Source organism: Triturus cristatus, chromosome 3_2 (genome assembly GCF_964204655.1).
Source record: "Triturus cristatus chromosome 3_2, aTriCri1.1, whole genome shotgun sequence".
Taxonomy (NCBI): domain Eukaryota; kingdom Metazoa; phylum Chordata; class Amphibia; order Caudata; family Salamandridae; genus Triturus; species Triturus cristatus.
Genome location: NC_140584.1, coordinates 309,839,914 through 309,862,977, shown reverse-complemented (window position 1 = coordinate 309,862,977; position 23,064 = coordinate 309,839,914). Strand labels below are relative to the sequence as shown.

The 23,064-nt window shown below is 47.3% G+C and overlaps 1 protein-coding gene across 3 annotated transcripts in view; it reads right to left on the bottom strand.

Annotated features, from left to right (window-relative positions):
• The window catches only part of UBXN11 (UBX domain protein 11), a 422,469-nt gene extending 400,232 nt beyond the window's left edge, over window positions 1-22,237 (bottom strand). For 2 of the 3 annotated variants that reach the window (XM_085647749.1, XM_085647750.1), the window contains exon 1: window positions 22,137-22,234. In XM_085647749.1, the coding sequence (XP_085503875.1) occupies window positions 22,137-22,204 (68 nt within the window). In that variant the 5' untranslated portion in view covers window positions 22,205-22,234. Of the gene's footprint in view, window positions 1-22,136 lie in introns of all 3 variants that reach the window. The other variant, XM_085647748.1, reaches the window with a different exon arrangement.
• Window positions 22,238-23,064: the final 827 nt, after the last annotated feature.

Here is a 23,064-nt window from a genome sequence, read left to right as displayed (position 1 = left end):
TTGTATTTATCTAAGTTATTCCTGTGATGTATTTATTGTCCTGAGCTAACTTATTCCTGCACAGTATTTATTGCCTCACAGTATTTATTTGACCTGATCCTATTTATTGCACCTGTAAAGTGTTATTATTTATTTGACCTGCACTTTTTAAGAAAAAGCCTTGTGTACTGTGATTGTATTATTATTTATTTAATCAGCAACTATGAGAAAAGAAGATAAAGAGATATATTTTCAGAATAATTTTTAAGGTGTAGTGTCGTTTTTGGAATGGATGCACGCATGGTTATTGTGTGGGTATGACGTATGCTTAGCACGGTGCCTGACCCCTGACCACTCGAGCCAAGCTACCACAGTGTATGTCCGGGAAAATCCCATTACCACCCTTCCGGTGTGGGAGTGGGGTTTTTCTAACATAATTGGTGTTCAGTGGTGGGATTGAGCTGTGCCTACGTATACTCGACAATAACTGTGGGTAGTCCATAGGCCTACACCTGGAGTTTTCTCAAAGCGGCCTTCCTAATTGTGAGTTTTTGTTTTTCCAAATTTACTCTGGTGGTGGGAGGAGGTATTATAAAAGGTACCCCCCTGCATTGCTTCTGTAAAAACCTGTCTTCTGTTCTGAGTGGGCAAAATGGAATTTGTTTTAGAAAATGTGGAAACCTATACTGTGGCCCAACTCAGAGAGTTCTGTCAGAGAGAGGGGGTGTACTGTCCTCCAGGTGCCAAGAAGGCTGAACTCCAGACCAGCTTGAGGGCTTGGTGGGAGGCACGACGAGAGAGTAAGGCTGAGCAGGAAGACAGGGATGGAGAGCCTGACAGCGAGGGGGCTGGGATGTACCAACCTGAGGTGGGGAACCTAGTAGCGGGGCCCAGAACCATTTCCAGGAAGGGCAGCACTGTCTCTAGCGGTGGCTTATCTGAAGTAGAGTTAACTGACCGGAGGGAGAAGAGACAGCTCACATGGAAGTTAGCGGAGCTGGAGAAAGAGAAGGAGGGACAGAGGATGGCTCACGAGTTAAGGCTGAAAGAGATAGATCTTCAGATCCTAAGAGCTAGGGCACACCCTGTTTCTAATGGTGGCAGCAAAGACCAAGAAATCACCAGGGAACCCAAACCCTACCTGCCAAAGGACATAGTAGCTAGCTATGGAGCGGGTGACGATATCGCCAAGTGGCTAGCGGCCTATGAGGTCTCGTTAAGGGCCCATGGGGTTCCAGAGAAGTACTGGGGAGGGGGATTGTACAAGTACATGCCTCCAGCTGGTAGGGCTGCATTATTGGCCCTCGAGGAGGATGAGCAGACCCACTACCCCACCATGAAGGTGGCGCTCATAAGAAAGTTTGGACTAACACCCGAAAAGTACAGACAGAAGTTCCGGGGTAGTCACAAACTGGGCACACAGAATTGGGTGGACTTCCTGGACTATGCAAAGAAGGCACTAGAGGGTTGGATTCAGGGCAGTGAAGTGAGGAACTACGAGGGGTTGTTTGATTTAGTACTGAAGGAACACCTGCTCGAAAAATGTTTCCCTGAACTGCGTCAACACCTGGTGGATAGCAAGCTGACCAATCCCCGGAAGCTTGCTGAGGAGGCGGACATTTGGGCTAGTACCCGGGTGTCCACAAGGGGGACTGGAGGGGATACTCAAAAGGCCGGACAGGGCGCCCCCCAGAAGAAAGAGGGAGGGGAAAAGAAAAAGGAGTTCTCCAAAAGCCCCCAAAATAACTTCCAAGGGAAGGGATCAGGATTCACCCCTAGGGCTAACCCACCCAGAAACCCTAATCCTGGCCAGAGTCAGCAGCCAAGGGTTGTCCATTGCTTCGAGTGCGGTGGCGTTGGACACTATAAGGGAGATGCGAAGTGCCCGAAACGACCACCCCCTCCCATTGGAGGAAAGACCCCCGGAGTAGCTAGTGTAGTGCACGGGGAGGAGATGCCTTTAATTAAGGGAAGGGAGTGGGCGGGTGTCACTTTAGTGTCCCTGGGAGAACGGGAGATGGTTCCTAAGATCCAGGTGCCCGCAAATACCGTAAAGTATGGGCAGTGGGTCACCATCAACGGCCAAAGAGGGGAGGCTCTGAGAGACACAGGAGCCAGTATGACTATGGTGCGTAGCCAACTGGTGTCTCCAGAGCAGGTAATTCCCGATGTACTCCACCCAGCCGCGATGGCTGACGGCAGAACAGGCCACTATCCAGTGGCCGAGGTTCCCTTTGAATGGGAGGGGGTTGCAGGTTCACTTCGAGTTGCCGTAAGCCCTGCCGTGCCGGTTGATTGTCTGCTGGGGAATGACATGGAGCCCAATGCTTGGAAGGAGGTGGAATACCGGACTCATACTGAGATGCTGGGTACACCTGACTGGGCCTGTGTGAGCACAGGGTCCGCGACTACCCGGAGAGGGAGTTCGTTCAGGCTGGAGCCTGGAACATAGGCCCAGCCAGCTGCCAGACAAGGGAAGAACCGAGGACAGGAAGAGCCTGCCTCGGCGTCCACACCCCGTAGGACGGATAGGCCACCGGAGGTGGTGGACCAGGAGTCTGCGGTGGGGGATGTTACCAAACTGGAGGACCTACCCATCCCGGCCGAGTGGCACGTGGAGGGAGGCCCGTCCAGGGAGGAATTCTGCCAGGGCCAGAGGGAGTGCCCTACCCTTGAGGGGCTGAGGCGTCAGGCCAAAGCCCAGGCAGCAGGGAACGTTGAAGGGAACTACAGTGTTTACTGGGAGGATGGCCTCCTCTACAGTGAACCCAAGGCACCCCTACATGGATCGTCACAAGCCTTGGTAGTCCCTCAACGTTATCGAGCCTTCCTTCTGGAGTTGGCTCACGAGATCCCATTGGCAGGACACCTGGGGCAAGACAAGACCTTCGCCCGTCTTGTCCCACACTTTTATTGGCCTCAAATGAAAGTGTCGTCCGATACCTACTGCCGGACATGTGTGTCTTGCCAAGCCAGTGGGAAAACAGGGGTGAAGCTGAAAGCTCCCCTGGAACCACTTCCTGTCGTTAGCACCCCCTTTGAAAGGGTGGGCATCGACATTGTGGGTCCGTTAGATCCGCCAACGTCAGCTGGTCACAGGTTTATCCTGGTTTTGGTGGATCATGCCACACGGTACCCAGAGGCAATACCTCTGAGGACCATAACAGCACCTGTTGTGGCTAGGGCCCTGATGGGAATCTTTACCCGAGTGGGTTTTCCCAAGGAAGTTGTGTCCGACAGGGGGACCAACTTCATGTCAGCGTACATGCGGGCCATGTGGAAGGAGTGTGGAGTGACCTACCGGTTCACAACTCCTTACCACCCCCAGACCAATGGTCTGGTGGAGAGGTTTAACAAAACCTTGAAAGGCATGATCAGAAGTCTGCCTGAAAGCCTGCGGAGGAAATGGGACGTCCTCCTACCCTGTCTACTCTTTTCTTACAGGGAAGTGCCACAGAAGGGAGTGGGCTTCAGCCCCTTCGAGCTTTTGTATGGGCACCCTGTACGTGGACCTCTCAACCTGGTGAGAGACGGATGGGAAAGAACTCCCAGAAAGCTTCCCCAGGATGTGGTGAGCTACATGCTGGCCTTCCGGAGCCAAATGGCTAAGTTGTGGAAGCAAGCTTCTGACAACTTGGAGGCCAGCCAAGCAGTAATGAAGGCGTGGTATGACCACAACGCTCACCCGGTGGAGTTGGAGCCTGGCCAGAAGGTGTGGGTGATCGAACCAGGAGAGCTTAGCGCCCTCCAGGATCGCTGGTCAGGACCCTTTGAGGTATTGGAGAAGAAGGGTAAGGCTACCTACTTGGTGGATCTTAAAACCCCTCGTCAGCCCCTACGGGTGCTGCATGCCAACCGCCTCATACCCCACTACGAGAGGCTCGAAGTCATTTTGATGATGGTGACTGATGGAGCAGAGGACGCGGAAAGCGAGCCTCTCCCCGATTTGTTTGCGTCTCAAGAGAAGGATGGGTCGGTGGAGGGAGTGATTCTCTCCCCATCTCTAACTCCTGAACAGCAGGAGGACTGCCGCCAGGTCCTGGGACAGTACTCTTCGTTGTTCTCCCTTGTTCCGGGTAGGACTCACCTGTGCGTCCATGATGTGGACACAGGAGACAGCCCACCTGTGAAGTCCAAGATCTACCGGATGTCAGACAAGGTGAAGGCCAGCATTCACAGTGAAGTCACTAAGATGCTGGAGCTAGGAGTGATCGAACCTTCTAGCAGGCCCTGGTCCAGTCCGGTGGTACTAGTACCAAAAGCTGCACCACCGGGTGCCCAACCGGAACTGAGGTTCTGTGTGGACTACCGGGGATTGAATTCAGTAACCAAAACTGATGCTCATCCGATCCCTAGGGCGGATGAATTGATTGACCGGCTGGGAGCTGCCCAATATCTAAGTACCTTTGACCTTACTTCTGGGTACTGGCAGATCTCTTTGACTGATGGAGCAAGGGAAAGGTCAGCCTTCTCCACGCCCAATGGCCACTACCAGTTCTGTGTGATGCCCTTTGGGCTCAAGAACGCACCTGCCACGTTTCAGCGCCTGGTAAACCAGATCCTCACCGGAATGGAGAGTTTCTCTGCTGCTTATCTGGATGACATAGCCGTCTTCAGTAACAGCTGGGAGGATCACTTGCGGCACCTGCAAGCTGTTCTCCAGGCCCTGAGACAAGCTGGATTGACGATCAAGGCCAGCAAGTGCCAGATCGGGCAGGGGTCGGTAGTGTACCTTGGACACTTGGTGGGTAGGGGAGCGGTGCAACCCCTCCAGGCGAAGATCGAGGCCATCATGGCCTGGGAACCCCCCAAGACACAGACTGAGGTCCGAGCTTTTCTGGGCCTCACGGGATACTACCGCCGCTTCGTGAAGGGGTACGGAACCATTGTAGCCCCCCTCACGGAGCTCACGTCCAAGAAACAACCTCGACGGGTAGTCTGGACGGAGGCTTGTCAGCAGGCCTTTGTGAAGCTGAAGCAAGCCATGTGCGAGGCCCCGGTCTTAAGGGCCCCAGACTTTTCCAAGAAGTTCATTGTCCAGACGGATGCATCAGAACATGGCATTGGGGCAGTGTTATCGCAACTCAATGAAGAGGGTCTGGATCAACCCGTGGTCTTCCTATCCCGGAGACTACTTCCCAGGGAACAGAAGTGGAGTGCAATAGAGCGTGAAGCCTTTGCAGTGGTATGGGCTCTGAAGAAGTTGCGGCCATACTTGTTTGGCTCGCACTTCCTGGTTCAGACCGACCACAGACCCCTTCGTTGGCTGATGCAGATGAAGGGGGAGAATCCCAAGTTGTTGAGGTGGTCTATTTCCCTACAGGGAATGGACTTTCAGGTGGAACATCGGCCTGGAGTGGACCATGCCAATGCAGACGGTCTCTCAAGGTATTTCCGCCTTAGTGATGAGAACTCCCAAGGGGTTGGGTAGCTCTCCCCACTTTCAGCTGGGGGGGACGCGTGTTAGACCTGTCAGCCCTTTGGGTGGTCCCTCCTCATCATTATTTATTTTGTCCCACTTTTGCCTCAAACCCTGTTAGTATTTTTTTCCTTTTTGGGAACCACCAGACTTTTTAGTATTGATGCAGATTCAGGGAGCCATTTTATCTACCCCTGGAACTTCTGTCTGAGGGCCTGGAGCACAAAATGGTGGCCACCCATTGTCACCTGTGACATCACTGGAACCTACTAGAACCTTCTGCAACATTCTGGAACCCTGTGACAATTGGAGGCGGTTTGGAATGTTGGGAAGCTAAGCCAGAGTTGACAGTTGGAGTTGGCAGTTGGCACCTGACTGGTGAAGAGAGAGCAGCAGAAACCTGAAGGAGGAAGGAGTGAGGCAGCAGGGGTGGAAACTTGTGCCTGGAGTGGGGTCCATAAACCCACCCTTGATACTAGTCCCTACTGACTGAGCCCAGCCTGGAGCCCTGTGTGGGAGAAAGCGAGAAAAACCATCTTAAGGACCTGGACAGCAGGAACAGGCCTTGAAAGTAAAGAACAGCAAGTACCTGACCTGGTTACTGGTAACTACCTGAAGTCCGACGTCGAGAAGCCTAGAGACCTGGAGCCCGAGGTGGAGAAGCGGCGCTGACTGGAAAGCAGACGTCGTACCCGGAGCCGCCAGAGGTCGAGAGAGGGCGCCGACGGAGGTCGTGGAGAGTACCAGAGGTCGAGGAGGAAGTCACCCGAGGTCGAGTGAGCGGCGTCGACGGGGGAGTGAAGTCCGCCCTCCGGAGTCGCCGGAGACCGAGGTGAAGCGTGCCGGAGGTCGGGAGTGGAGGTCGCACTCCGGAGCCGCCGGAAGTCGACATCGAGCCGAGGCCGCCGACATCGAACCAGAGCCGGCGGAAGTCGACATCGAGCCAAGACTGCCCGACGTCATCGAACCGGAGGTCGACATCGAGCCGAGGCCGCCGACATCGAACCGGAGCCGGCGGAAGTCGACATCGAGCCAAGACTGCCCGACGTCATCGAACCGGAGGTCGACATCGAGCCGAGGCCGCCGACATCGAACCGGAACCGCCTACCGGCGTCGTCAAGAACTGACATTGCGCCGAGGCCGCCGACATCGAACCGGAACCGCCTCACGGCGTCCACACGACTCCAGCGGCGTCGGAGCTTCATAAAAAGGGCAGTAAGTGGAATAGAGGGCGCCTAAGGCCCTGTGGAGCCCTAAGAGACCATCCTAGAGGCTAGAGAGGTGCTGGAACCAGCTTGATTGTGCCAGGGGTGAGCTGAGACTAATACAGAGGGGTTGTGTAGTGTGGGAGAGCCAGATCTCTAGATTCCCCCTTGATCTACCTCAGTTTAGGCCTCAGCCTTGTCCAAGCCAGGGAGTATACCCCTCAGGCCATCCACCTAACCATAAGCTGTGACTGGGCCAAATCAGCCCATAGTATTTTAAATGTGATCTGATTTTACAAATGTCATTGTTGGCTGATATTATTTATTGAGGGTACTGTATTTATTGTATTTATCTAAGTTATTCCTGTGATGTATTTATTGTCCTGAGCTAACTTATTCCTGCACAGTATTTATTGCCTCACAGTATTTATTTGACCTGATCCTATTTATTGCACCTGTAAAGTGTTATTATTTATTTGACCTGCACTTTTTAAGAAAAAGCCTTGTGTACTGTGATTGTATTATTATTTATTTAATCAGCAACTAAGAGAAAAGAAGATAAAGAGATATATTTTCAGTATAATTTTTAAGGTGTAGTGTCGTTTTTGGAACGGATGCACGCATGGTTATTGTGTGGGTATGACGTATGCTTAGCACGGTGCCTGACCCCTGACCACTCGAGCCAAGCTACCACAGTGTATGTCCGGGAAAATCCCATTACCACCCTTCCGGTGTGGGAGTGGGGTTTTTCTAACACATCTCAAATACTATTTGATATTAATGAAGGCTCTTATATAAATAATTTGGAGCCGGCCTCTCTGTATAGGAACGTTTCTACATTACTGACTTCATGATAAGAGTCCCACTAAAATAACTCAATTCCCACTGCAAGAGGTTCACCCTGTTTATCACCTGGAAATTCCTGAAGTGGTGGACCAACATGGAGCGGTTACTAGACCGGCTGTGGCTGCCCGTTTTCAGGAACAATGGGTTTATACTCCATGGAAAAGGAGTGAAGTTCTGGCTCTTAAGGCTACGTTGCCTGGCCCTAGGAAAAATCCTACTGCTTGCTATAAAGAATTGACAGAGGCTTCCTCTTCCACGGTGATGACCCTTGCTGATATTGAAATGTTTTTTGGCCTACTTGTTCCAGTTGATATTTGGCATCAGGTACACACCCAAGATCATGTCGCCGAGTTCAGCGGAACGTCGGATGTGATTTTGGGTTGGGACCGAGATAGGAAGCAAGAAGACAAGACATGCGCTGAGTTACTCGCCTTGCCCGGTCGCATAATAACATATTTGCATACACTCATTCCTCACAAGAAAGTTGGGACAGATTGACTGCCTGTCAGCAGAAGAAAGACACATTTTATACACTAGGTTTAAAGAGACGTTTCTGGATTACAGTGGGCAGGATATGTCTACAGAGGGAGGAGTCGGTCTTTTTTTTTTTATAGGATTGTTATTAATCTCCTTCCCAAAATAATGTCTAAACTTCAAGCAGCTGAGAGTACTTGGTCTACGTCTGCCTCATCCGTGATTTTAAATATGGCCCAATATTACGAGCATAGGGATAATGAAGAGAAACACAAGACTGATAAGAAACATAAGGATCTCAAGACAAAGGTATTACTGCAACACGCATATTGAGGTAACACTAGGAGACCCCAACAGCAACACTTCCGCGCTAGACAGCCACCCATGACACCTTTGGGGCAGAATCAGTATGCTTACTGCAAGTAAGAAGGTCACTGGTGTAGCCAGTGCCCTGTACTTTTGCAAAATTCTTCGTCCACTAGTAGAAGAGGTCCTGGAAACAAGGGCCGTGGGATCAATAGGCAGCAAAATACTACTGCCCCTGTAGGCCATTCTGACAATTATTTCGACGATACTAGGGATAGGCAATACTACAATGATGACTATGATGCTGATGACATGACAGGGATCTCTTTCAGCTGGGACAGCCAGGGACAGGGTACGGGACCAGTTCACATACCTGTAGACTAGCGTGGCCCTTATGTCAAGTTAGATCTGCAAGGATCTCCTAAGGACTTCTTGGTTGATACAGGTGCCACAAAAAGTTCTATTTCCCGACACCTGGCCCCTGGGGCGCCCCTGTCTGACCATAATAATGTTTCAGTGGGTTTTTCAGGAGTATCGGTTGTAATCCCCATCTCACGCCCCTTTGCACTTACTGTTGAGCCTTTTACCGTGGATTACCCATTTCTTTTGACTTCCAATTGTGGTGAGAATTTGATGGGCTTGGACCTACTAAAGAAGTTGCATGCTACCATATATTGTTCGCCTGATGGCGTCTATATTACCATTCGCCCGGACGTGGGTACCAGACAATGTCTATCTAAGGATGCTCCTCTTCCACCTGAATTTGATCAAGTACCACCCACGTTATGGGTCACTGGTGACACCGATGTAGGCTTGTTGCATATACCACCAGTTTCTATACAGGTTAAGGAGAATGCCATATTGCCCCGTATTCCTCAGTATAAAATACCACAGGCAGGAGAACAAGCTCTTCTTGATATTGTTCAGGACCTAATATTCAAGGGAGTTGTCGAAGAGACTACAGGTAATATATGTAATAGTCCTATTCTTCCAGTCTTGAAAAGGGCTCTTCTAGATTCTCCTAATAGAGCCAATGATGTATATCGTTTTGTGATTGATTTGTGTGAGGTCAATAAGATAGTGGTCCCTCAATTGCCGATGGTTCCTGATATTACTACACTTTTAACAATGATTCCAACTACCGCTAAGTTTTTCTCTGTTATCGATTTAAAAAAGGAATTTGTTTAGCTTTCCTATACATCCAGACAGCAGGTATTTGTTTGGATTTTCGCTAGCTGGTAAAAGATTCCAATTCTGTCGGGCTCTTCAAGACTATACTGAAAGTCCTAGCATCTATAGTCAAGCATTGAAAGGTCAGTTGGATTCACTCTCACTTTCTCCTGGCAATGCAATGGTGCAGTATGACAATGATTTGTTGATTGCTTCTGATACGGAACAAGTCTGCAAGGATAGTACGGTGATGTTGTTGCACTTGGCACATCATGGTCATAAGGTTTCCCTTTCAAAGCTTCAATACTGTCGACAGGAGGTCACCTATTTAGGTCACCTTCTGCCGAAGGAAGGTAGAAGGTTAACGTCAGAACGCATCAGTACCATTAATAAAATGCCCTGTCCGCAAACTCAAAAAGACGTGAGTGCTTTTATAGGCATGCTGTGGATACACTTTTGAACAAAAAAAGACACAGCACCTCACCAGTGCACATCTTACCGGCTATGAATTGACATTGTTTGCTAAGCATATCACGATTAAAAGATGTGCCACTCTTAATCCAGTCACATTACTACCCCTCCCTTCCGAGAACGATGCAGTCGACTATATTTTCCGAACAGACTAAGAGATGAAAGGACGGGTAGACTTGACTGATGTTCCCTTATCTGATCCCAAGGAGAACTATATGTCGATGGCTCTTGTTTTAAATTACCAGATGGCACCACCACTGCAGCTTACGCTATCACTACATTGCATATGGTAGTCAAGACATCACGGGTCCCCTATCAATCCACGCAGGCAGCAGAACTTGTTGCCCTTATACGAGGTTGTGAAGTGAACAAGGGATTAGTTGTTAATATTTATACAGACAGTCAGTATGCATTTGGGGTGGCGCACAATTTGGGACACCTGTGGGTAGAGAGAGGCTTCCTTACTTCCTATGGTACTAAGATACAACATGGACATCTGATACTACGATTGTTATCTGCACTAACACTTCCTAAGAAAATGGCTATTGTAAAGTGCAGTGCCCACAAGAAAGTGACAGATGACGTAAGTGGAGGGAACGCGTTCGCAGATCAGATAGCCAAGGAAACGGCTCAGAATCAGATAAACAGAATGTTTGTTGCAGGCCCTGCTAGATGGGTTCCCGAGAACGCCATGTTTGAGAACACTGTTGAGAGTGTGAAAGAGATACAAAGTGAGGCCACGATAGAAGAATTAGCTGTGTGGCAAGAGAGTGCAGCACGTTTAGATGACGAAGAGTGTTGGATTGATTTGTCTGGAGAGCAGAAATGGATGTTACCCGATGCATATGTACTCCCTGTGGTTACTATGGCTCATGGTCCAGCTCATATCAGTGCAAAAGGTATTTGTAAACTATTGGCCCTGGTTTGGTGAAATGATAATATTTCCAAGACCGCTACACATTTAGTGAAAAGTTGCATGATTTGCATGAGGCACAATCCAGGAAAAGGTACCCCTACACCACCCGGTAATTTTGCACCACCTACATTTCCCTTTGAAGTCCTCCAGATGGACTTCATTGAGCTAACACGTTGAAACAATCTCAAGCATGCCCTAGTGGTTATATGCACGTTCAGTTAATGGGTTGAGGCTTACCCCACTAAAGACAATACAGCCACCACAACTGCGAAGGTGCTCATTAAAGAGTACTTTCCACAATTTGGAATGCCTAGAATTATCTGGATGAATAACGGATCTCATTTTAATGGGAAAGTGATTAGGCTAATATGTGAAGGCTTGCATATTAAACAGAAATTCTATGCCGCCAATCACCCGCAGTCAGCGGGTCTGGTTGAGAAGTACAATCGTACACTCAAACTGAAATTGGCAAAAATTCAGGAGACAACAGGGTTGAGATGGCCAGATGCTCTTCCCTTGGCTCTTTTGTCAACTAGGACTACAGCACATTCTAGAACTGGCTTATCACCCTATAAAGTGGTTTTATGCCGCCCAGCAAATGTCTGAGGTGTCCCAAGGGTGAAAACATATTCAGACATTGACTATCCTGTATTACTTGATTATCTTGGACAATTGACAGAAAGTTTGCGTTTTATTCACCTACAGGTGCGAGACTCCTTACCTCCTAAACCAGATGGACCTGGCCACAGCATCCAACCAGGGGACTTTGGGCCATATGTACCATTCAAAATTGCGATCGCAAATGCCGAAATTCGCAGAATTTCGGCGTTTGCGATCGCAATTTAGCTAAGTGGGATGTATGAAAGGAAAACAGCCTCGCAAAATAAGGAATCGCAAAATTTGCGATTCCTTATTTTGCGAATGCATTTAAGGAATCGCAAATTGCGATTCCTTAAATGCAATGTAAGAGGCCCAGAAAAAGTGCAATTTGGCCTTAAGGAATCGCAAATTACCACCAACTTCAAGTTGGTGGTAATTTGCGATTTCTTTGAAAAATTCACTTTTTTGCATTTTTCAAAGTTCCATGTGGCACACATACATGCCCATAGGGCATGTATGTGTGCCACATGTGCACACATGTACATTTCAGGGGTGCAACAGGGTGTCCTTTTGACACCCTGGCACCCTTGAAATTACATTCTCAATTTGCGATTCTCTAATTGAGAATCGCAAATTGAGAATGTCTTCCCATTCATTCCTATGGGCCTCTAGGCCCATAGGAATGAATGGGGAGGTATTCCTTAATTGCGAATTGCAATTTGCGATTCGCAATTAAGGAATATGTAGGATTCACAAAATTATTTGCAAATCCTACATACATAGCATTTTGCGATTCTCAAATAGCGATTCCCTAAAAATCGCTATTTGAGAATCGCAAAACCAAAGTTTCATACATATGGCCCTTTGTCCTGATAAAGAATTTTCAGAGGAAGAAGAATTTGGAACCCAGGTGAAAAGGTCTGGAGCAAGTCCTTCTTGCTACACAGACGGCTGTAAAGGTTGCTGGTCGAAAGAATTGGGTCTATGCGACCCACTGCAAAAGAATACCTTTGCCATTGCCTTGCCATCAGTTGGTCAAGGAGGGCATAGGAGACATTGAATGTCAACAGGTGCCCAGATTCGTGCCTTTTAGCGATGCAAAGCTAGTTTGGACGCAAGCTGACAAAGACAATGACGATGTTTTGAATGAGGCTGTCCCACCACAAATACGAGCTATCCAGGTGTCTCTGTTCAGTGATCATACAGTGCCTGGAGCTGCATGGCACAACTTACGTCCTCAGACGAGGACCACCAAGTCTGGGAAATAGAAAGACTAGGGATGGACTGCATAAGGTAGGAATGTACTGAGTAGCAGTACCAACAAGGGAGGGGAATCAACGAAAGTTGAATCTGTCATTAGTCAGGAAAGTATACTTTGAAAGTTTTCCACCTTTATCAGTGTAGGATAGAATAGGAAAGAGCTTAGGACAGAGCAAGCTCCACCGCCGGTGCTCAAGAGCTCCAACTGATTGATGGACAATAGGAGCCTGTACCAGTGAGGCTCTGACGGACATTGGGAACACTTCCATTTCTTGATTCCTTTTTTCCCCTTTATTTATAATGCATCCTTTTGGTAGACAAGTTACTGAGGAGGATCAGCTAATTGCTCCTATAAAACGCAGTATGATTTGGTCGATACAAAGTAAAATTTTGTGTCATTGTTCTTGTAGCGACAGCAATAATAATATGTGGGGTGTTGTGGTTTCTGGAAGGTGCACATAGTGTATCCACACTTAATGTAGGTGAACACATTTCCCCAGGATGCAATAAGAGGGCTGCCACATCTTTACATTGGGTGGTACTGCCATAGCCAGGGGTGAGAATGCTAGAGAATATTTTGGATGTAAGTTGCAGATTCTATCCAATACTACAGTGGCAGCCTTGATAGACATTACCACTCAGTTAGAAAGCATGCGGGTGTATTCCGAACAGACTAGATATGCAGTGGATTTTATCTTGGCAAAGAATGTTGGTGTATGTGCAATAATTGACAACCAGTGTGTTGTTGGCATACAGAATTAGGAATAAAACATAACGCAACACATTATGGACATCATTGAGAACATCAAGGGGATGGAAAGTGGAAATTGGAGTTGGTCTCTTTTGGGTAATTGGGGTTGTATCCTTAAGGAAATAACTTATTTCATAGCAGTAATAATATTCTGTTGCATTCTCATTCAATGCCTCCCCCTTTGTTGTTCCTATTGTGCCACTGTTTTAATGCCCAAACAGAAAATATCAGCCCATGTTACCAATGCCGCTATGATGCTCCAAGTTGATATCGATGGTCTTATTAATATAGATGAGGGAATATTTGAGCACTCAACCCTCCTTGCTGTCCCAATTTCTGATGTTGACTGTAAAGTGTGCCCATAGCTTCACCTTGATTGCATTTCTAATTTTGCGGCTCTATTCGCTTCTGCTGCTTTTAAAGTTGCCTCGCATATGTGCCTGTTTTCCCTGTTTTTGTGAAACTGAAAATGTCTTTAGCTCATGCTAAAAGGAGGGTGTGTTAGATTATGCTCGTTGATGCTCTCATACTATGTATAAGTTAGCATACGCTGCGCCATTTTCTTTTTCAGACTCCATTTTGTGTGAGGTTCGAAATGAATCCTTCCCTGTTCAGAGAAATACCCCTTGCTAAGTTTTGTATCTGCAACAAAGAACTGCTTGTGCCAGTTCATAGTTTTCCCTAAATAAAGAACCTCTCCCACCTGTCTGGTAGTTTGATCGCAGCATGGGATGGAACGGCCTTGAGAGTGTCCTGAACTTCATAAGATATGAGAGTAGAAACCTTTTTTTTGTCTTTTGCTGTCCGGCAACATCTTTTTGGGAAAATTCCACTGTGGACATGTGTTCTCAGCTAACCATGCAATGTACATAATGTATCTTTATGCTTGCTGTTTCTCAGTTCCCTCTGTAGTACTCTTAGGAGACCATGCAGACAGAGCCCCTCTCTGAGCGTATACTAATAAACGATTATTGGTGTATATTCTCCAATGATTGGCATAGTGTAGAGTGCAGTGGCATAGAGTGGTGCACCACAGAGTGCAGTGGCATCGAGTGGAGGGGAGCAGAGTGGAGTAGAGTGGTGTAGAGTGCAGTGGCTAATAGGAGATTGTTTCAGAGTAAAGGGAAGTGGCGTAGAGTGGAGTGGTGTAGGGTAGAGTGGAGTGGTATAGAGCAGTGGCAAAGAGTGCATTGGCATAGAGTGCAGTGTTGCACAGTGGAGTGGCATAGAGTGGAGTGGCCTAGTTTTTGAGTAAAGTGGTGTAGTGCGCATTGGTGTAGAGTGCAGTGGCGTAGAATGCAACAGTGTAGAATAGAGTGGCGTAGTGTGGAATGACGTAGTGTGGAGTGGCGTAGACTGGAGTGGCGTAGACTGGAGTGGCGAAGAGTGGACTGGTGTGGCTAGAGTGCAGTGGCATAGAGCAGATAATTTTAGAGTGAAGTGAAGTGGTGTAGAATGCAATGGTACACAGTAGAGTGTCGCGGAGTGCAGTAGTGCAGAGTGGATTAGAATGGCTTAGAGTGGATTGGCGTAGGACTGGCATACAGTAGAGTGGTACAGAGTAAAGTGCATTGGTGTAGAGCGAAGTGGCATAGAGGGCAGTGTTGCAGAGTAGGGTAGTATAGAGTGGAGTGGTGTGGACTGGAAAAGTGTGCAGTGACGAAGAGTGCAGTGGTTCATAGTAGAGTAGAGTGGGGTAGAGTGCATTGGCATAGAGTAGAGTGGAGTGGTGTAGAGTAGAGTAGAGAGGCATAGAGTGGAGTGGTGTAGAGTAGAGTAGAGAGGCATAGAGTGGAGTGGTGCAGATAAGAGTGCAGTGAAGCAGTGTGGAAAGGCATAGTATTGCAGAGTAGAGTGCAGTGGCGTGCAGTGGTGCAGAGCAGAATTGAGTGGGGTAAAGTAGAATATGCATGGTATGGTAGCATACTGCCATTACAGACAACACAATTTCAATTGAAATGACCATTGCATTTGCACTCACAGACAGTTTTACTGATAAACGTATACAGCACACAAGCGATAATGTGTGGAAATGTCATCACCCAATGTATTGATTTGATCATCAGCACAGTTAATTTACAGACTTTTAAATTTTGTTGTGTGCTAGAAATAAAAATAACATTGTATAGCCTTCCTCAATCAGACCCCCAGTAGCTAGCATGATTGTCACATGAATCCTCTCACTTTGAAGTCAGAGAAAGAAAAGTATACACCAAGTTCCCTCGAAGACACAGCTCGGCATTTGACCTCTATCTTTGAATACACAGTAAATATGACAAGAGAAGAACAAGATTTAAAGGCCTGTTTACAGAAAACGCGTTCATGGAAGAATACAGTAAACAAGGTAAGGGCAATGGGAGGGAGGAACTCAAGCTGGACAGCCTAAAGCAAATAAAGCCAGCAAATAGAAAGCCAGAAAATGTGAGTTACAAACCACAAAGCTAATGGTAAGCAATAGGCGGAATGCATTCCTAGGTCAACTTTATGAATGTCTCCAAGATTTCTTCAGAAAAACAGACAGCTGCACTGTCTGGTAGGCTGCAACCTAAAAAAGGTTCCGCTAGAGCAGGACCTAAACCCTCAACACAGCAGGGTCTACTATGGCAGGATCTCAACCCCGACTCATATGGGACCACTATATAAACAATCTCGAACAATACCAACATTAGTCTGCTATAGCAGAACACTAAGTAAGCCAAAAGAGTCTGCTAAAGCAGGACATCTAGCAACATTGGTTGATAGAATCGATCCTTATCAAATAATATCATACTAATCAATCTGAGTTGCTAGGTCGACCGTCCACAAACTTTAAGAATAATTAATCCTTACCTGTGCCTGGTGAATTACTCCACAGAAACATAAAAAAGGAAGTGGAATGGGGCGATTTCTTTTTCATACAAGTTATAGGTGGGGAAAGGAAATCAGCCATATTCGAGGAATGGGAAGCAGGTATATATGTCATTTTTTGCTTGGTGTTTTTTTGTACATAGAAGCATGAGTGCATTACTTAATGACTGTGACGAGGAAAAGAATTAGTAAGTAATGCCTGCTCCTATTGGTTGATGGTCCACTGCTGGATAAAGTGCAGTTAGGATGACAGAGGTTTCCTGGAAAAGATGTAGTGTGGAGCAAGGTCAATAAGTGACCAGACATTTACTTCTAAGAGGTCTTATGGGCTTCAAAGGGTCATGAATTTGGCCCTCAGGTCTACTGACAAGCAAAGGAATGCTTTCAAATCCTTTACAAATTATTGCTTTTCTGAAGATTTAGGCAAAAGTTGGCTGCAGAATTTTGTAGTTTTTCCAAACTATAAGATTTTTCGGGAACCTTCTGTAGATAAAGCTTATCCATCAATGGGGCCTTCCTCGATGTTCCCTGTGGTCAGTGCTTAATTTGTGCCGGTGCTTTCCGGTGCTTAGCACTGGCACCTAATTATCAGGGCCGGGTCTACACACTCAGCTCAGGTGCACGCACCGCACGTAATTATTTATAAGTAACTTACTTGCTTCGGCAGCTTCGCTAATGCTACGGTAACGGGACACTGCTAACAGTACACTCAAGTGTTTAACAACTGTCTGCAGACTCACTGTATGATCGATGACATGACACTGACTTCTTAATCACTTCAGCAGCCAGGCCTTTTTGTTCTCTTCTCGGGCCTCGGAGGTTGGGGGCGCGGGGCGGGGGCTGTACGCGGCAGCCAGCGTGCGCACTGCGCAGATGTTCTTAAATTGGGCTTTGATTGCGCACGCCACGCATTCAGTGCCACGCCCCAACATAGCGCTGCCGCACCTAGTCTTCGTGTTGGTTGTTCAACACTTCGCCGTTCACAAACAACTTCACAGTTCACACTCACAAATACTGAGTGACTCGGACGACGTTGTGAGCCAGTTAGCCAGGGTCTGGCAACGCAACGGGGGTACACCAGGTGAGACTTGTTGTGAGACTGAGTGAGAGTGAGAAGACACGCAGGGCCCTGGCCTCCTAGCAGGCCTAAGCCCTGCCTGCGAAAGAGACAGTTAAGCTGCGCAGCAGCCGGCCCGGCAGTGCAAATTTGCATAGAGAGAGACTGAGAGAGAGTCCGACGACTCCTAGACTACTCCTCACGAGTGCCACGGCCACCCACGTCCCACTCACTCAAGTTAAGTGATTCCCCGCCAGTGCCGCCACTGTCTGCGGCACCCGGCTGTCCCATTCCCATCATGATCCTGTCTACTCCGAGTCCCAGCCGGTTTGCGAATAGGGTGACCAACAGCCACAGGCCCGGTTCTAGCGGGTGGGCCGCCAGGTCCACCCACCCAAACATGAGCTGCCATGGCCCACCGAAACAGGAGCCTTGGCCGGGTGGCCCTCGCAGTGAGGGATTGAAGACAGGCGCGCAATTTCAAAGCACAGGTCGTGTGTGTATGCCCGGGCCGAGATAGCTTCTAAGGAGCGCACTGCGCACACACGTTCAGTTTTAGATTATCGCAGCCGCACCCGAGTACTTCATACTTCACAGGTCTTTAAAAGACCATTTATATGTTAACGAGGCTTTGTTTATTGTTTCACCCCTTCATCTCCACATGGCAAAGGCCACAGTGTTCTGCTGCCGCTGCGTGGATATTTCTTTTTCTATGCAGCAGCGCAGGAGAAAAGAAGTTTGTTTATTCCTATTCACCTTTCCTAACCCATGCAGCTGCGTATCACATCAGGCTGTGATGTGACACAAAGTTAGACTAATGGAGTACGAGTAGGTAAGAGAATGACGTGTTACTACTAGTTTTTCTTTTTAAAAGCTGCGCAGGCCCAGCAGGACACATACTTCGTGTGTGCTTCATTTAGACAGTTTTTAGCATTATCATGGCCGATGCAGGACAACAGTAAGACAATACAAAATGCCCAGATAACGCTGGTGATAAATGATCCTGCTGGAGAGCAATCGTTTGTCTGTTAGTAGTTTTTAAATGCAGTAAACTGTATTTTCTGTGGAAGCTCAGTGGGTTACTGCCTTTGTCACAGAGATCCTTGTGTTACTTGCAGTTCAGAAGTTGCAATCCTAACATAGGACAGTGACCAATGAACTGTCACCAAAGAGCTCCATACAAACATGAATGGTATAATTAGAACTTCGCTTTCTTTTTTTGTGATATAGACAAGTTAGAACTTCCCCAGTTTTTCATTATTCTAATGTTGCCAAAATCAGTATGTTTGGGCAGATATACATTTTTATCAGTAAAGCTGACCCCCATTGAATACTCTTTAAATCCTAAGGTTGTGTTTCTCCAGCCCAAACCCTCGTAAAATTTCCGGCCCACAGGTATGGATGACACGTGATTCATACACCTTGTAATCCTTATTGGCTTGTATGATTCATTGTCTCCTGTATAATGTGTGAGTGGTGTAAAGTACTGACACACACTACACTGATATGAGTAGCGCTATACAACAAATGAAATGCATATGAGAGAGGGGCTACATAAAGATGAGGGGCACTGTTGGAGGGTGGCAGTGAGGGAATCTGAGGAAGAGGTCAATAGGGGGAGGGGCTATGGAGCGATGAGGGACACTGTTGGAGGGTGGCAGTTTGGGAATCCGAGGAAGAGGTCATGGGGTGGAGGAGGGAGCTAGGGAGAGATGAGGGGCACTGCTGGAGGGTGGCAGTGAGGGAGTCTGAGGAGGAGGTCATGAGGGGGATGGGCTACAGGGAGATGAGGGACACTGGTGGAGGGTGGCAGTGAGGGAATCCGAGGAGGAGGTCATGAGGTGGAGGGGCTACAGAGAGATGAGGGGCACTAGTGGAGGGTGGCAGTGAGGGAGTCTGAGGAGGAGGTCATGAGCGGGATGGGCTACAGAGAGATGAGGGACACTGGTGGAGGGTGGCAGTGAGGGAATCCGAGGAGGAAGTCATGAGGGGGAGGGGCTATGGGGAGATGAGGGGCGCGTGTGGCAGTGAGGGAATCTGAGGAGGATGTCAATAGGGGGGGGCCATGGAGGGAAACGCAAGTTAAGTTCCATGTTTTTTACTATTCAGAATGTCTAATAAATGCACATATAGCTCCATGCCAGGGAGTAAGTTATAGTAGCAAGCCCAATTGTTAATCATCTTTTTTAATTGTTTCTCTAAAAGTAATCGCTTTAACTCTGCTTTTTATGAATCCCAAACCCCTTCGGCCACTGGAAGTGACAGTGACTCATTCAAGTGTATTTCATGATTTTGTTCAGCTTATCTGTTCTGATTTGACTAGTGTTTGTTTTCACAACATTTGGGTTTATTTTGTCTCACAAGCTATGTAAACATTGTATCTTTGATCTCATAGACTCTATTAAAAAGGGCATACCCTACCCCAGTATTGTCCTTTCCCCAAATTAGCACATGGAGCACTGGAATTGTCCCTTTTCAATGCATTAGTGATTTTATCTAATTTATTTCAAAATTGTGCTTTAAATGCACTTTTGATTTAATCTTTTTGAAAATGTTCACAGGGCAGGGGAACCTCCTATCAAAACCTTACTATGAGGAAGGCAGGCTCCCTTGCTGAAATTAATCTGACTTTTCGCAGTGCCCGTTGAGGATGTGGGTGGAGCTAATAGCGGAAGTGGGTGGAGCCAGTGGAGGAAGTGGGTGGAGCCAAAGAAAAAGTAGGTGTGGCCTCCGACAAAGATTTGAGCACCTGCACTTCAAATTTTACAAATTAAGCACTGCCTGTGGTTGGTTTACATTTGTATGAGTGCTTTGTAGAGACAGGGAGTTGTAAAAATATTCTTTCCACCACTCCTAGGGCTAGATTTAGCAATGCTATGTCATCAAATATGATGCAATATAAAGTGCTCATTTGCTATTTTTTTTTCTAGCACAGCACTTTTTTGCGCTGGAAAGTTGCCAAAAATAATGCAAAACAGCACAAGTGTCAAGCGGGCATACCATGAGTGGTAAAAAGGCGTTCCTAAGCGAACAATCATGATTTTTGAAGCAAAGCCCTATTTACTAACTCATGAGGCAGGCGCAAAGAAGGAGAAACGTTTTCTTTTCTCCAAACTTTTCTAACATTGAATGTGTGCTGTACTGTACAGCACACATGGAAAGTGGGGAGAGTTTAAAAGTAAATCTAAGCAAAATATTTTGTACTGGAAGGATACCCTTAAATTAAAAACCTATTAGACTTGTGCAAACATCCTTCACACTATGGTGCAAAGGTGTGCGTGTGTGGTGCAAGGCAGCCAAATTGTGCGCCAGGTCTTGGGAAGAGAGAAGCAGCGTCATATCTTAGCAGATATGGCACAGTCCTGCTCTCTCTTTCAAGCAATGCAAAGTAGCAACTTTGGTCTCTGTGTTGTGTGAAATATTAGTAAAAATGTCACCTTAGTGCTCGTTTAGAGCCTTTGGTACTTAAATCCAGATACTCCAACTGGCAATAAGCCAAGGAAACCACCCATACTTCTATGAGGCAATCAATCTGTTGCTGTCCCACCACTAGTTGCATGTGTGACTTCTGTTTGGGTGCTCTGTTAGAGCCAAAGTTACTTCCTGCAGCCCGGTGTTGGTTTAAGGCATGTCAGGTGCCCGGATGGCATATATGTGCCCATTACAAAAACTCGCGGGCACTTCCCAACACTGTGTTGTGGTCCGCAATTGAAAATACGTGCTAATCATTAATATGTGATGGTCATTCTAGGCGAGTACTGGCGATATTACACGTATTTTTCCTATTGGTCACGGTTACAGTGTCCAGTTCCTGAACGCAGATTCTACACGATATACGGGACACACAACTTAGTTTACAAATAAGACACGTCAGGAACGTGAGACGCGAACGAGGTCGAAAGGAGAAGCGAGGAATAAAATTTTAAGCGAATCAACTTGGGGAGGCTAAGTTGCGCGCTGATGATCTAAAGCTGTGGCATAAAGGCCCCAAATTGAGGTAAGTCCCATGCTGTTCATGTCTCAGAATTAGAGGGGATTCCACTGTGAGGAAGGAGTTCTGGAGATGAGGGGGTCTCCAATGGAGCTGGGGCCATACAAGTGAACCCCCTGTGCTGAGTACAGTCTCATACGCGGGCTCTCCGGTAAGGAGTAGCCTCAGTCACTGTTTTAAATGGCAGGTGCTGTCAGAAACACATTTTACATTTGGAAGGCAGAGTTGCAGCAATTCTCAGTAGCACGCGGGTACTCTGGCACGGTGGGTGCCAGTTCTTCAGTGTTTTAATTTCAAGCTGTATTCTCAATCTTTAGGGGGTTCAGGATATTGAAGTATCCGCTTGCTTTTGTATCAGACTGTTGAGTGGTTTCAGCCAGGCGGGATTATCGCTTAGACTGAGGCCGTCTCAGACTACGAGTGACCTCAGGTTAGAGGGGCTCTATGGCTGAGAGTTGACTCGGGTTGGAGGAGGTTACTAACTGGCCCGGCGTAAGGGCGGTTAATTTAGCTGAACGGTAGTGGGGTGGGGGGCTAATGCTGAGAGTATTTCATGCTTAGAGTGGTCACATGGAAAATTGGATTAAGAATGGGAGGGTGAGGATTGAGCTGCAATTGGGTCCGTGGCAACAGTCTCAGTATGGTCTTTCAGAATAGATCATGGCTATGTCAGGCTGAAGAGTGATACCAGGTTAGATGTTGTCCCTGAACGGAGAGCTTTAGGAAAGTATCGGAAAGGAGGCGAATCTCGGACTAGTGGAGATGGGGAAGCACCACAAATAAAAGTTGCATTGGGCAGTGGAGAGCTGCACGGTTCGTCCCCAACCACCCACGCCCCTCTTACCCCGGGCTGGGGAGCCCTGGCAAGGGCGCCCTGCGCACCCGGCCCAGCGAGGCCCCCGGGGAGCTCATGAGAGAGGCGCCGTAACCGCTACAAAGGAATTGTGCATCAGTTGCCACGCAACAGCAGCGAGACTTTTGATTGGATACGTCTGGGTTACCAAGCAACCAACAGTAAACAGAAGCTCGTGAAGCGAAAGCTGCCGGAAACATAAACAAAGGGCTAAACAAAACGAGTTGGAACAACTAGAATGCTAATTTACAATTTTTTTTATGTAGCGCGAACAATACCCAAAAGTGCTACAGCGTTTTATGATAGAAATATGTAGGTATATGGATAGTTACAGAGGGTTCAAATATTACCAAAAATAGATACACAATGTCAAGAATTACAAAATGGTAAATCTTTACATAAAAACAAATTGTACAAGAAATATATACAGCAGTAAAAAGGTCGTAAACGCCTGATGAAATAGAGGTAGAGTAGTTCTGTTCCAAGAGGTGAATGAACATGTTCTCACTGGAGAGGATTAGTTGCAGTGTTTTAGCTAATAAGCCTGACTTGTGGCTGGACATCTTTCGGATTTATTGTGTGCAGATTTATATAGTGCAAACTCGATCCAAAGGTATTGGAGCGCTTTACATGAGCACCAGTTACATTACACAAGGACACATTCATTATTTGGTAGGCGTGAGGAGTTTAAGTGATTTACCCAGAATCACAGGATGCTGAGCCAACGCTGAGTCTCAAACCCGGTTCCCCATGTCCCTGGGTCCAAAGTCAGCAGCTCTAGCCATAAGGTTACATCCTCTCGCATGTTTTTTTTTTCTCCCTTATGCAGCAAGCTGAGCTGGTTGGTGAAAACAGTCTTCATAGTTTACGTTGTCACAAATTATTCAGATTGTTGGTTTAATACACTGTTTTTATATTA